The sequence below is a fragment of the Diadema antillarum genome, unplaced genomic scaffold, assembly GCF_040938485.1.
Source record: "Diadema antillarum isolate AM-2024a unplaced genomic scaffold, OU_Dant_1.0 seq00001697_RagTag, whole genome shotgun sequence".
Classification (NCBI taxonomy): domain Eukaryota; kingdom Metazoa; phylum Echinodermata; class Echinoidea; order Diadematoida; family Diadematidae; genus Diadema; species Diadema antillarum.
In genome coordinates, this window is record NW_027272388.1 from 202066 (window position 1) to 217017 (window position 14952).

The 14952-nt window shown below is 40.5% G+C and overlaps 1 protein-coding gene across 1 annotated transcript in view; it reads left to right on the forward strand.

The window, feature by feature from the left end:
* Window positions 1-1691: 1691 nt before the first annotated feature.
* LOC139711725 (uncharacterized) overlaps window positions 1692-14952 on the forward strand; it is a 121649-nt gene continuing 108388 nt past the window's right edge. The window contains exon 1 of the mRNA XM_071623583.1: window positions 1692-2439. Coding sequence (XP_071479684.1) covers window positions 2348-2439 — 92 coding nt within the window. The 5' untranslated portion in view covers window positions 1692-2347. The remainder of the gene's footprint in view (window positions 2440-14952) is intronic.

Below are 14952 nucleotides of genomic sequence, written 5' to 3' on the forward strand. Positions count from 1 at the left end.
GTAGACCATCAATAAAAGTACGAGCATAATAGGAGTGTGCACGTAACCCTTTTCAATGAGAATAAAGATAAGAGAAAATCGATAGTACCGACATGCTAATTGGGTTCTGCCACGTAGGCATTTAGAGTACGACCGACTCGTACGCAAGCCATTTTCCCCTCCCTTTTGTTTGATCAAAGCGAAGTTAATTGGATAGTTTTACGTATTACAGTGTACATGTAACTAGTATAGAGTGGACTGTAGGCCTACTACAGGCAGTCAGTGCATGCAAAGTTGAGAGTTACCTCCCTTTTCTGATCGGGCTACCAATACATCGTCTTTTTTCCTATAACCCTGGTGCACAACATACAAAATTAATGTACTCGTACTCTTAGGATCTTTTCCTGTAGGTACCATCTCTCACAGTCTACCAAGTTATACGACAAAAGAAAAGAAAAGAAAAGAAAAATTAGCTGTGGAAAACACAGTTGCTGCTGCTGGGATTATGGAGGAAAAAGAAGAAGAAGAAGAACAGAATGAAGTAAAAACTGTATTAGTATGCCGACACTGCATCAAGCGGTAGTCATGTACCAGCACAAAACAGTACAGCACAATGTGATTATATTAGTATACAGCTGGATCAAATACTGATAGTGCTATCACAACGCCCCTTCTATAATGATGCGAGGCGCATATACAAGTACCAATTAGGTCTAATAATATGACTCGAAGAGCGTGAGCATATTCGCAACCCACTGAAGATAATGCATGCAAATCATCAGACATACTCAATCGACTTTTGTTTAAACCAGTTTGCTTCGTGCGTGTTAATTTTCCCTAGGTTTGAATTGTGGGAATAGAATTCCACTGACATATATTCCTCATACCTTGTCCCACAAAAAGAAAGAACTTAGAAAGAAAAACAACAACTCAAGAACAGATTGACATGCACATATATGCCAATGGACAATGGACTAGGCTTCATACTCACAATAGCACTTACCACACATTTAATTAATTGCCACGCTTCTTGTATTGACGTGACAAGATAATTGGCATACAAATGTTAGTTATGGTGACGGCTGTGTTTATTCTAGGGGACTGGTTTAGATAGCTAGTTGGGTTTAGAAGGGAAGTAGGCCTATGCTACAATATGTGAACTGGGTCAACACAATGACAGTACAAAGTGTTACCCAGTCAGTATACGTGTGATCCCGTGATAACCCAAGACAAAGAACGCACACATATTCTACGAGAAACTCCCACTGACATAGGTAGTGACTGCGAGAAACTCTACCTGAATAAGTGTCAGAAATAGGGGAAATTTTCATTTCTCTACAGATGTACAAACCCGAAAAAAAGGTCTTTCTAATATGTACGCTCAATATGACTCAAGTTCGAAACACTGCTCGGAAGAATATAAGAGCGTGTCGAAACACGGGCTATGCATTTCGATGTGGGTCGATTATGATCAAGATAAAGAAACACAGACACAGCCGCCATTTTCTTTGGTACGCTAATTCGTTGTGTGCACTGAGATGAATTGAGAACGTACATCGTACGCCATATACTCTTACTCTCTACTTGCTTAACTTGTCATGAAATCAATGAGGTATTCGTTTCAAAGATGATATTTATTAATATATTCCCGTATTCCGCCAGAGAAGGATCAAAATTTGCCGAGGAATTTCGTTGTTCAGCCCCGCCCGATTTATTTTCCTTGGGCGCTTTCTACTACACGGCTTTGTCTCAGTGCTTTGTCTGTAGCGTTGTTTCACCGCCGAAATGAAAGCAATCTACACGAAATATCACGACTAAATCCAAATTAAGTTATCCCAGAGTATGTTCCACGTATATTCCAGGATAAAATCGCATTAATATCCTTCGAGAAACATATATCTATATGTATTTTCTGGGCAAAACTCGGCAGTTATGTCGCAGGGAGAGCGCGCACAGGGAAATTTCCACTGCTCAATGTAAATACATTACGGCTAGTGTGGTGCACAATGACGCCTATGTACATTGTGTGTGCCGTATACGAGCCATGAAAACACATCGCGAGTGTGCCTGCGACATACTACAGCAAGGCAGGCGCTCTTTTCGCGATGACGTCATGCACAAACCACGATACAACTTGGGTCTCACAACTTCCCCGAGCGAACCGCGAGCCAGCTATGCGCCTGAACGCTGGGCCAGGGTTTTCTTGAATAACTCTGCAAGTTAACGGCTAGGCACACGGGATACCACTGTACTACGCTGAGGTTATCAACATTACTACGACTACGCTGGAAAAATAATGTGGATTTCACGCCCGAAAACGACGTTAATTTCGAGATATTTGCAAGGATTTTAACCGGGACTATGACCCATGGCAAGCATGGTGCGCGAAACCAGGCATCTTTGGGTCGGAAATTTACCGGATAATATTCGAGAAGATAAAATTTTGGAGCAATTTAAGCGGTAAGTTGACGTGAATCGTTGGTTGTAGCGCGTGGTAATGCAAGATCACACGCGAATCGCACAAGGGTTGCGTCGGTGATGAAGTGTTTTGCCTGCAATGTTCGCTTATTATAGCTCTTTTTGATGAATATTTTCGAAAAAAATTCATATTTTATCGTAAAAATATCATAGTAGCCCACGCCCTGCTACACATTGCATCAAAAAATGCGATGAAATGTGTTGGTATTTACAGTGTAGTATGTTCAATTTTTATGAGCTGACGGTCATCGAGTAACGTAAATTGCACGAGGTAATCTTGATGTTTTGAAGACTTCGCGTGTACAAAACGCTGCTGCTCCGTTCGTCTAGTAAACGCCGCTCGTAGAATACCACGCACATGTAGCCTCACAAAGCGATACTCGGCCGGGACTAAATGGTCTTTGCTTTCCAAATTACCTCCAGATATAGAATTCAAATGTATCAGAACATATGCTCCATAGTCCGTGGTATTTTATTATAACACTTTTGAATTGAACACTTTTTAGTCTTGATTTGCATGGTAGATCTACGTATTGGCAAATGTCAGTTCAGGCTTCAGTGACAGTGTGAGTGTCACTGATAAATCCTACACTGTTACAGCTGAAAACAGTTTGGGATCAAAATGATGTTGACCTGAATTGTCACTTTTTAATATAAATAAGTCCCTGACGTAGATGTAGATATGGTATTGGCAATGTTCCATTGATATTTTCCTTCATTTAGATTATTTATAGTGAAGCTTACACTTTCAGTCTTGTTCACTGACACTGTGTATCACTCGGGTTTTCCATCCTAAAGTGAGAAACTACACAAATTTTGCCAAATTAAGTAGCATTCAGTAGCAACTAGAGCTTACCTAGGCCTACATGTAACTGGGATTTTGTTATCCTGCAGTTCTTGTACTATTCATTATGTCTGGTGTCTTTCGACTTTACATTTTCTGTGGCCCTATATGGAATTATAGTCTAATAAGAATAAGATAAGATTTATTGCAATAGTACAGACACTAATCATGATGTTGGTACAAATGAAACCATGGTTTACACCATGGACAAAAACCATGGAGCGCCAAGTGTCGCATGGAATATTTTGTTATGAAATCAGTCATTTCGTCGATGAAATTATTATTTCGTAACGAAATGACAACATTTTGTAATTACATTTCGTTAACGAAACAGTCATTTTGTTGATGAAATGACCAATTTCGTAACGAAATATTCTGTGCGACACTTGGCGCTCCATGGTTTTTGTCCATGGTTAAAACCATGGTTTCATTTGTACCACCTTCGTGAATTTGGGCCGTAGTGTCATCTTCTCATGCAAATTCCACAAATTTACTTTATTATCTTTATTACTGAAAAAAAAAAAATGCAGTTACTTCTAGCTTCTGCTGTCAAGTACACTGATACACCACATGGTGACCTGCACTTTCTCGACAGAGCTTTCAAATCTATTTCTCTCCAGCTACTGTAGTTTAGAAGGTGCCTTCTTTTAAATTTTTGGTAGTGGCTGTATGTGTACACTGTATGCTGCTGCTATGCTGGTACAGTGCTGTAGATGAATCTGCTATGGTTATGTCCAACCATGTCCATTGCATTGTATGTCCAACTTCCTTTTGGTGAAGCCATGACTACAAGTCTGTAGGCAGAAAATTCCAGTTATATGCTTCCCTAACACTGAAGGTATTCTGTGTTTATAATTTATATGTTGAGTTTACTTACAGGCCTGTATGTGTACAACCTATGCAGGAATGGAGAATATAAGGCAAGCTGCCCATACCGGTAATTCATCCATAATGCTGTCCAAGATTATACTTCCGGCTACTACTGTACATGTAGAAACCTACTTTTGCACACTGTCAAATTTTGGCATGGGAGGTCGAGCTTTGATGCACGTTTTTTAGTGCTCAGCGATCACAAATTGACTGCAAGCCTTAGAGAGGTTGAGGCCTCTTTTGCAGAAATATCCTACAAAATTGTAGTCTCTTTGCAAATTTAGTAATAGTGCATTAACCAATGACTTTGTTGAAATCCATGGCTTCTGTTCTGTTGCTATAAAGATTACAAACTTGCACCTATGATCACCACCAGTCCTGTTTGCTCTGAATATCATTGTTAATAAGGTACATGTAGTGGTATCTATAGGTTTGGCTGCTGTGTTATGTGTAAACGTGGTTGTGGGAAATAGACAAAAAAGCTGTGTGTTCATTTCTGAATATACCATTTCAAGGCAGATTGGTTTGTACAACTACAGAGTGCCAAAAGTGATTGATCATTTGTGTGTGTGTGCGTGTATGTGTGTGAGGGTGTGTGTGTTTATGCATGTGTTTTGTCTGTGTTTGTGCCATGTTTGTAGGCTGGTGTGTGTATGGTCGGCATCATTCAGCTTGTGTGTGTGTGTATATAGTCATAGCATGCTGTTCCTCTAATGTACAGTCTGACCCATACTATAGGTCATTTGCACACATTGTCAAACTAAGTTCCATTTTGCATGGATACAATGTGTACATGTACACTTACAGTACAATGTACAGACAATCTATGCTTCAAGGCTGGATGTAAACTTTGCTGCCGCAGAAGGACAGCGTGTGATTCAATTTCATTCGAAAACAATGTTAGCCATTTACTGTACAGGGCAGCAGGGCTGTAAAACTGTATCCAAGAGATGGGGGAAAAATGATGTGACAGCAGTTAGTCTCTTCATAACGTTTTCTGTATTACAGAGATGATAGGCATAATTACAGTTATATGATCTTCTTTCTGGCAAGGCAACCTTTTTTGTTGATAGGTTACCGGATTACTTAGACATTGCAAGTGATGAATATGTGTGTATTGTGCTGTAGTTGCAGGTGCTGATAAATATCTGAGAGCTGGGTATGTCAAAACAGTGAGCAGGGCAGTGTACCGTACAACTGTTCATGTGTTTGTCGACAAAACCAGTAGTCCTATATCTTGGCTCCTGTCGTGCTTGTCTCTCCTGAAGAAGGAACTGAACAGTTGTTTCCTAGCACAGTCTGAGGAGACTGTGGTATAGAATGGAAATGATTCATTCTGACAGGGCGATTTGGAAAAAGAAAAAAGTGTGATGGCTGATTTTGCCATTGGACAAAATGCTTTTAATGTAGCTTGTACCTGTGTCTAGAGGCTAACTGAAATGGGAAGTCTGGTTTTTTTTTTACCACATGTTATGGTGTTCACAAGTCTGAAAATAAAATCTTACTGTGTAGCAGTTTAGTGTGTGGTTGAATTCCTCATCGAAAACCACAGGGACAGAATGATAAAGGGAAAACTTTTTGGTATATTCCACCATGGAGAAGCTGCACATTTGTACAGTACGTCTCTGTTGTTGAATTCTAGACTGGCTGTTTGACTGCGAAATTCTCTCAATTACAACCACCGCAAAATACACAACATGGTGTACATGTTCATGTACAAATATGTATGAATGACATTGGTGTAGCACTGGACAGAGTTAGAACACTTGACAATACAGTGTAGTTCTTTAGCAGTCAGCCTGACTGCTGAAAAAGGCATACTTGTAGGCCCTATGGGATAGTACAACAATTCAGCATTTGAGAAAAATTGCCAAGGAAAGTTGTTTTCATATTGCCTGTGGCCCATTGATGCAATTACATTGCCAATATGCTGATAAGTTTACCAAATTCACTACCTTTAGAATCTTGCCGAACTGTGGATCAAAGAGCTTTATAACCAGGGCTTGTCTCACCGCATATTATGAGCACCATGTGCAATTTTTGCACAATTATGAAAAACAATCCCAATATCCTTATATCATATAGGACACTATCCAGCAGCGCCGCTCTCTAGGCATGTTTTGCCATAATATACACCTCATGAGGTATTAATTTATTGCGGTGGGTGCACTACACATTCAATATGGGAAAGCCACAAGCGTGGATACTTTAGTATGCAGCTGCCTGCAATAACATAGGGAAGCTAACTCATGTACGAAAACACACACATACACACACTACTGTAGCTAACACACACACACACACTGCGAGATATATTACGCTCCCATACACATGCAGGCCCCTGTACATTGTTGCCAAGGTTCTGTGTTAGGTGGAAGCGTACTAGGTACCATACTAGACCTGTACACACACTCCCACATTTGGCTCGTCCAGGCAGCCATGCATTTTACATGCTGGGTCACTTATTCACACAGGGTACCCTTCTCTGTTCGCACACAATGGCTGTACCACACTGACCCACACACATACACACACACACACACACATACACACAAACCATTTTCTGGAGGCTCTGCATTGTATGTGCTAGTATTCCCTTTTTTACACACAAATAAGTTGATCAGATTGTGTATGAGGAGACAGACATACAATACACACACACATGTACACACAAACATAGTGATCACTCAGTGTAATCTCTGTGAAGGGAGATAAAACAACTGTGTGTGATGAGAGTGGCTCTAAACTCGTTGCGCTAATTCATTCAGATCCAGTGAGAGAGAGGTAGCTGCAGTAGTTTTAGTTGTTTATTTGTCGGTGATGATTAACGAAATTTGTCATTCATTTACTGGAGGTTGTTGATGAGGAACTGTGTAGCCATGGGTCAATACAATTGTACATGTATAAGCCAGGTCGCTTTGACTGATGACTGTGGCTCGGGTGTTGATTTGGCTACAGATCGAGTTTATAATGGATATATCGTGCAGAAGGGGTGGTTCACTGAGGGGTGTGTGTGTTTTCTCTTTATAAAGTGTAGGCATACATTGTAGGAGTTGTGTACATGAGATCATGTACACTGTAGGATAAATCTAAAAGAGTATGTTGTTGATTGGTTCAAGCTACACATGGATGTGATACATAAGATATCAACACAATTGCCCTGAGCATTACTGCGAGCATTTTGAGGTAGGGGCCTACATACTGTACATGTACATTGTACTGTGAACAGGCTTTTGTATCCTGCACAATATAAGATGTGTGTTCAGTATATGGCTGGAAACTTGTGCCTGTATTGAAATTAACAAAGTTGAAATCAAACAGTGAGAAAATAATAATAATGATAACAACAACAATGATAATAATAACAATAATAATGATTTGATAATAATCGTAACCAATATATAGCTCCTTTTCTGTACAGACTCAAAGTGCTTCATCAGTTACAACAAAATACAAGAAATCAAAAATATTTATCAAACAAAGCAAAGAGAAAAAGAACAAACAAAACGAAGCAAATGAACGATGACTTTAAACTTGTCATATTGTTTGCAGTGGAATCAGTGAGTTAGAGCTACAGCTGTACATGTATTAGGCCCTATTTAGGTGTGTACAGAAAAATATGTTGAGCTCTGTAAATATTTGTCAGAAAGTTCTGGATGGGTTCCTGTATATATAAATAATGCTTTTGTCAGTATTTGCTCCTCTAGTGTGTTTGTTTGTTTGTTTGTTGTTGTTGTTGTTGTTGTTTTTTTTTTTTTTGGGGGGGGGGGGGGGAATGGGTCTTGAGGCAAAATGTACACATTGGTATCCTGCATCATGAGAATTTGTATGAAATGCTAACATTTCCTGTTTAGGTAGCCTGAATGAGATGGCATGTCATTGTGTGTGGGATGGGTTGTTATGATTGTAATTTGTTTGAGTCTCCTGTCCCCGCTAAGAAATTTGTTTGGCTGCAGCTGTGTGGCATTGTGGACTGAATGAAACTGAAAGCATGAAATTGTCACGCGTACTGTACCACAACTGTACACATTAGAATTATGGCATCACTTTCATTCACTCAATGACAGTGGTTTGAGCTTGTGTATGTGCATTGTGTGTGTATGTGTGTGTGTGTGTGTGTGTGTGCATGCATGCTTTGTAATTGTTGTAGAGTGCTGGTTGTTAAATATGAATTGCTATGTCATAGTAGTACTGTATTGTGATTAGATTGAAAGCATACAAATAGCCAAGCTTCTATGCTAGTTGCACAGCACATACAGCAAGTGAGTTGGTCGACTCACTGTTTCCTTTGTTGTATCTATGAATTAATCTATGAATCTCTTTATTTTCGTAACACCTTGCCCTGGTTTGTGCATTCATGGCTTGCTCTAACCAGGGAGGTGAACAGCCACAGTGGATATGGGGTCTTGGGTCCCCCACCACTAGTTAATAAATACAGTATGATATACCAGGGCCCCATTTTATCAGAAGATATAGGCCTAAACGATTGTAAATTCCCTTACCACACAGGTTCCCATAGACTTATGATAGATATCAACCATATAATCAGTTGTAACTCTTCATAAAACAGAGCCTTGTTCCATCTATACATATTCCAGTGTTTTTGATATCATGGTAAATTACTATTAGAGCTTGTGGCCTGTCCTTGTTGGTTATTTGTCTCGGTGGTGCGTGTGCTGGGGATGAACGAAGCTGCGGGATTGATGGCTGAAAATTTATGTGCATTTATGGATGAGAGTGCGGGAACTTTCCTTAGAATTCCCTTTCTTTTTTTTTTCCCCCTGAGAGAGTGAACCCCTAGCTTTCATCTCGCCATTTCCGGGTCTTTTTTTTTTTTTTTTCAACATTGTTGTTTTCAGGCAAAAGTCGCTGTTCATCTTTATTCATGACCCTGGGAGATGGCTCTGCATATCGCTCTTCCTGCTCTGATGATACTTGAGAGAGGGCAAAAAAAGGAGAGAAAGAGGAGGGAGAGTTCAGAAGCAGGGGGGGGGGGGGAGGGGGGAAGGGGCAGGAAGAAGGGCCAATGAGAGAGATATGGTAGGGGAAGGGGGCTAGAGGACTTTATACCTTGTACACAAAATTGTACATGAAGGAGGCAACTACAATGTAAAACTGTTCAGACTGTGGCAGGGGGGGGGGGGGGGGGAGGGGGATGTAAACATAGCAGTCTCCAGGGAATAATTTTCCTGGTATCGCATCACAATTTGCTATGCATTTTAACACCACTGCTACACAAAACTGTTGTGTAGAAGTTTTCTTCCATAGAAGTGTACAGGATACCATTTGAAATACATGTAGTGTTCATCAGCTGAAATTGCTGTTAATCAAATTTGAGTTGGAAAATTATTGCCTGGTCTCTTGTTGATATCAGATGTATCTTTTATCCTTGATATGTTTCTATTCATTTCATAGATCATGTGAAATAGAGCACCCCCCCCCCCCATTTTGTTGTTTCTTTTGATATTGCGATGTTTGTCACTTTGACTTCAATCATTGATTTGAAGGAAAACAAAAGTGGCAGGTGGCAAGGCAAAACATATTTTTTATCCACTCTTGTCTCTCCAAAATTCCAGAGCTTTCAAAAGTTAGATCAAGACCAGTTTGACCAAAGTTTTGTTTGTTTTGTTTTGTCTTGTGTTTTCGTTAGTGTGTGTGTGTGTGTGTGTGTGTGGTGTGTGTTTTGTTTTTTTGTTTGTTTTTGTTTTTTGTTTTTGCCAGGAAGGGAGGGCAGAGACAGATGGAGAGTTTGACCTTTGGCAAAATAACTCTTCAGTTTGTGTTGCTGTCCGCACAAGCTCTTCACACAAGCCTACTCGATGCTATAATTGTCAAGGTATGCATATATGCCTTGCGCCACAGAGTGAAGGAGAAACAGGAAAGGGGGTTCGGGAAAGGGGGGAAAGATGGTGCGGGGAATAAAGAAAAAGATGCTCTTTGCAAGAGGTACAGGGAGAAGGGGGAGGAAGGAGTCATGCTGGGGTATTTTTGGTCAAGTAATTGATTTATACTTCCCCTTCCCATCACCAGAGTACAGAGAAGCCTGGAGTGCCAAATATCAACTGCACCCGGCTGTCATGTTCTTATTTACTTTTATTTTGAGGTCGTAGTAGCTATTCATAGAAGAGGAAAATTAAGCAAATATCCCCCCTCCCCAACTCGTCTTCACATTTGAATCACGGGGACAGAGTTGCAGCGGTTGTGATACTACACACTAGTATGTAATGATTCCAGATGTGCACATGTAGAGCAAAGGGTCTTGTAGCTGGTTAGTGACACATATTCATTGCTTTTTTCACTGAATGATCCTGCTCAATGCATTCTCAGTTTTGATTTTGCCCTTCCGTGCCATATGTTTCATTGTATGTATGAATACCCACCTTAATCTGAAATCTGATGTCAGCAGCAAATTTGCCTGTGCGCCATTCCGTAGCATAGAAAGAGAAGAAATGTATGAGTATGCGCACTCACAGTATTTTTAACATCGGACTAAATGTGAATTATCAAGGTCACATTCAGGTAGTTGGTTTTGATTTTAGCAATACTATGGAAATACACGACATCCATCTGAATATTGCTATTGAGTAATACACGTTTGTAGCTTTTTCACAGCCATTATAGTCCAACAGAAGAGAGTATGAAATGGAATTTTTTGTAACCGTACGATGCAAACTGTACCTAATTGGCTCCAATTCATGACAATTTCATGCCTTGAAAAGATCTTGCTTTATAGTATTTGGTTTGTTCTTCCAAACAGTGCACATGTTCTTTGCTAAATTCAAGATTTTTTTTTTTTTCATGTCAGCTGATGTGTATTATTGTAGTCTTTTCTGTTACTGTATTTGGCATTAATTTAGCGAGTCTAAATTGCCGCGAATCGGGACTTCGTGACGAATTTGCTACCTGTAGTGGCTAAATTTGTGATCGTGGAGTACCGTAGTGAACGGAGGGATATATTTGTGTGCGTCACATTCATATCGGGATCAGAGTAATTATTTGCACGTGTCTTTAATTTCGTTAGTAGCAGCTTGCAAAATTTGTAAAAATAAAAACCTCACGAAATAAACGGCGTATAGGCCTACAGTATTACTATTCAGTCAGGTTTGGTGACCATTGTGACTATTCCTGGAAGTCCTTGTGATATAATTTTGACATTTTAGCAACATGAAACCCTTTGCTCAGAGGAATGCACTCATTTGATAGGAAAGGTTACCAATGCAATCATGCACCATTACCTTGCTTATGTACAACTGCACAATGTTGTATCTCTGTACCCTACACTGAGAATGTGGTGTGATCGAGTAACAACAAGTCATGCAGCCTTATCTATTTACAGGGCAACGCAGATGCTAATGTTAGACGCGGTTGACATTATCCCAAATGTTACCAGCATCAGTGTACAGTACTTTACTCCTCTACGCTTTACAAGCCAGATGTAGGCCTACTTGTGTACGTCATGCTGGGTGTAGTTTTCCCCACCCGCTGTCTGTGGAAGCCGCAGCCCTCTGGGGACTCCAGTCCAGGCCAAGCTGTGGCTCGCTTCTTCTGCGGGAGTTTCCACATGTGTGTGTTCAGCTATCACTGCAACTCCCACCCCCCTCCCCCATTCTTCCTTGTCTCTGTCCCAACATCGTCAGTCTGCAAACTTTCCTCCTTCTCATAATATCACTCCCGCATCTCCCGCGGTAAGATTGAGCAAGCTGTATCACTGTGGTTCATCAATCAACCTGTCAGGCTATTTTCAACTTCGAAGGGTGTCAATGTAGGAAGAAGAATAACAGGAGGGGTAACCCTTCCCCCCCCCCCCCCATAAAAAAGGGAGAGGAAATACAAACTAGTGCACACTGATGTCAGTTTACTTGACAAACAACGGCAGATTTTGTCATTTGCTGCATGATGGATGGGGACACCAATGAATGTGTTTGACAGTATGTGTGCATGTTGGTATGCATTACTACGGTACTAAATACCATTCCGAGCAAAGCTGCCATACTGACATTTGAATTACAGTACATGTATACATACATGAAGCTTGTCTGTGATGTTAAAGTGCATTCAAACCCCCAGCACTGAATCAGTGCATGTGTTATAATCATTGGAGTACATGTACAATTGTATCTACAAGACTGTGGATAAGTACAGGTGTACAGGTCAATATTATAGAGACCAATACGGACTGCTTTTCAGGATGTTGTTGACATTAACCTTGGCTGATCTAAACTCCATGTTATGACTTGAGGATCTTTCTCAGAGGGTCATACATTATTTGTAGATGGATTATGGAATATTCCTGTAAGGCCAAAAAGAAAGGGGGAGGGAGAAATGATGCCTACTCTACTTGTATATAATTTATAATCTAGTGTTCATATTTCTAGATCTGCACCCATGAAGCTTGGAGTAAAAATCTACAGGTAGCCCAGGGGATAACGAAATATACATGCATGGAAAGATTTTTTCACATTCGTCATTTCATGTGAGTACATGGCTTTCTGTATGTGAGTGTATGGCTTTAATGTACGTGTAATGTGACAATGCAGACATATACATTGTACTATCCAGTGTTGCACAAGATGTGCTGAGTTAGCAAGAACCTGGTAAAGAATGACTCAAATGGTTGAAGGTTGGGGTGAGGGGGGGGGGGGGGGGGAGGGAAACTCCTAGGGGTGACAGTACTACAGTTTCAAAGCCAAGGAGATGCTGTGCTGTAGGTTCCCTGATAGCTTTGTGTGCCATGCCATCGTTGTGCAAAATTGACTCAGTTTGGGTATGCATTTGATATGAAAGTGGAATATGTATATCACTATGGAGACTCTGCTTGTATCTTGCTCATAGAGCAAGCTGGGAGGGTAGATCTACAAATGTACATGGTATGTAGTAAGGCACATGAGAAAATTAAGACTTGTTGTTGTTGCATGTTTTTTCCCCATCTTTTGGTTGATTCTTGGAGGGAAAGTATTATGTCTTATTGCTAATTCCCAGGATAAAATCTCTGTACATTGAGAGTGGGATTAATCCATGGTTAGGTTGTGATGCAACAAATCATTGTAGCCTGTTTGTTTGTGTGTGTGTGTGTGTGTGTGTGTGTGTGTGCTTACGTTACACAAGATCGCTGCATTTATAACCTCAATAAAAAGAGAAAGAAATACTTTGTAGGAGAGGCGAGTTCTTTAAAAAAAAGAGAGAGAGACAGAAAACAGGAGATACTACTTGTACTAGAGGGGAAAGAATAGAAAGACAAACAAGAGCAGAAATCCTAGCTCTGTATTCAGTACATCAAAGTACTTTGTCACTGTGTCGTAATGCCCTTGGAGAGACTGGGATGGGACCAAGAATAAAAATTCAGTCACCCTGCTGCCTAGTATGGATTTTTTCCCCCCTTTCCTTCCTGGAGTTAACTTGTTTTGAAAGAAGTTGCAACAGTGCCCCAACCCGTGGTTTGTCATCCCTCTCAGTGTGTTATTGTTGTATAGATGCTGGCATTGTGGAGTGCGGGGGGATAGCAGGAGAGGCCCTGCGCGGTTTTGTGTGAGTGGGTCTATTGTTGGGGGGCACTGTCTGCCAGTGGCCCCAAAGAGAAAGAGCAGATCGGAGTGGCTTAACTGGGCTATTGTGAAAGATATGTCCTTTGTGAAACGAAGGACAAGATAATGTCCTAGGGGAAAAAAGAGGAATGCAAAAAAGAAGGGGGGGGGGAAGACAGGGTTACAGTTTATTAGAAAAGGAGGAAAAAGGGGAATATGCCATCGTGGATAAAAGAGAATCAGTCAACAAGATTAAGCATCGTTACAACACAAGTAGAGCGAGGAACGAACAGGAGGTGAATTGAGGCGGCGCCTCCCTCGCTGTGTTTGGATTCAGATCATTTGCAGTGTCCAGAATCATGGGAAGAAAGACAGTGTGTATAATACAAAGTGTATATGTGTGTATTCATGCTTCAACAGAGTGGCTAAAAGGCCCAGTGCTGTAGGCCTATTGGTTCCGATGGTGTTGTCAAAAGAGAAATTGCCAATATGTTGTATGCATTAGTTAGCAGCACAAAATGCATTGTTGTACAGTGATGACATGAAAAGTACAGCTGTGTGGACATGTACAAACTCTATGCGAGAAAAAAACTGGCTGATGACATGTGTCCTAATACTACATGTCAGACCATTTCCATGAAACAATGTTTCTTTCTTTGGAAAAGACTTGTCAGCAGTGAGAATAATTGATTTTGATAAGTGAATAATTTTTCTTCACATTATCTCTTCTATTTTGGGGGGTTGGGGTGGGGGGGGGGGATAATATTAACAAATTTTGCCATTAAATCTCTGATGGCACTTTTGCCAAATTATTCCAAGGCTGTAGACTGCAGTTAACTGTTTTGTTGGGCCAACACAATTCAAAGACACAAAGTAGTATTATAAGAGTTCTGTTCGGGTGAAGTAGTTCATGTTAGGTAGTGAGAAAAAATGATACGGTATGTGTCAGACAGGCGAGTGCATGGGTTGCCACCAACATTTTACGGGTTTAAATGCTGTGAAACACATTTGTTCTTATGAAGGCGGTCGTGATAGAAAGTACCTACAAAAAGGAAGTGTCTTTTGACGATGATCCATTTAAAAAACAACAACAAAATTTGTCTTGTATCCTTGGCTTGAATACAGGAGACAGTGGGGTATTTGCTGCCAAACTGCCACAAAATCAAAGTCACCTGAACTGCTGATAACCTCAGACGTAGTTTCTTCCGAATTCATTTTTGGGTGTAGACTAGTTTTGGACTCTATTTCACTTTGGCATAG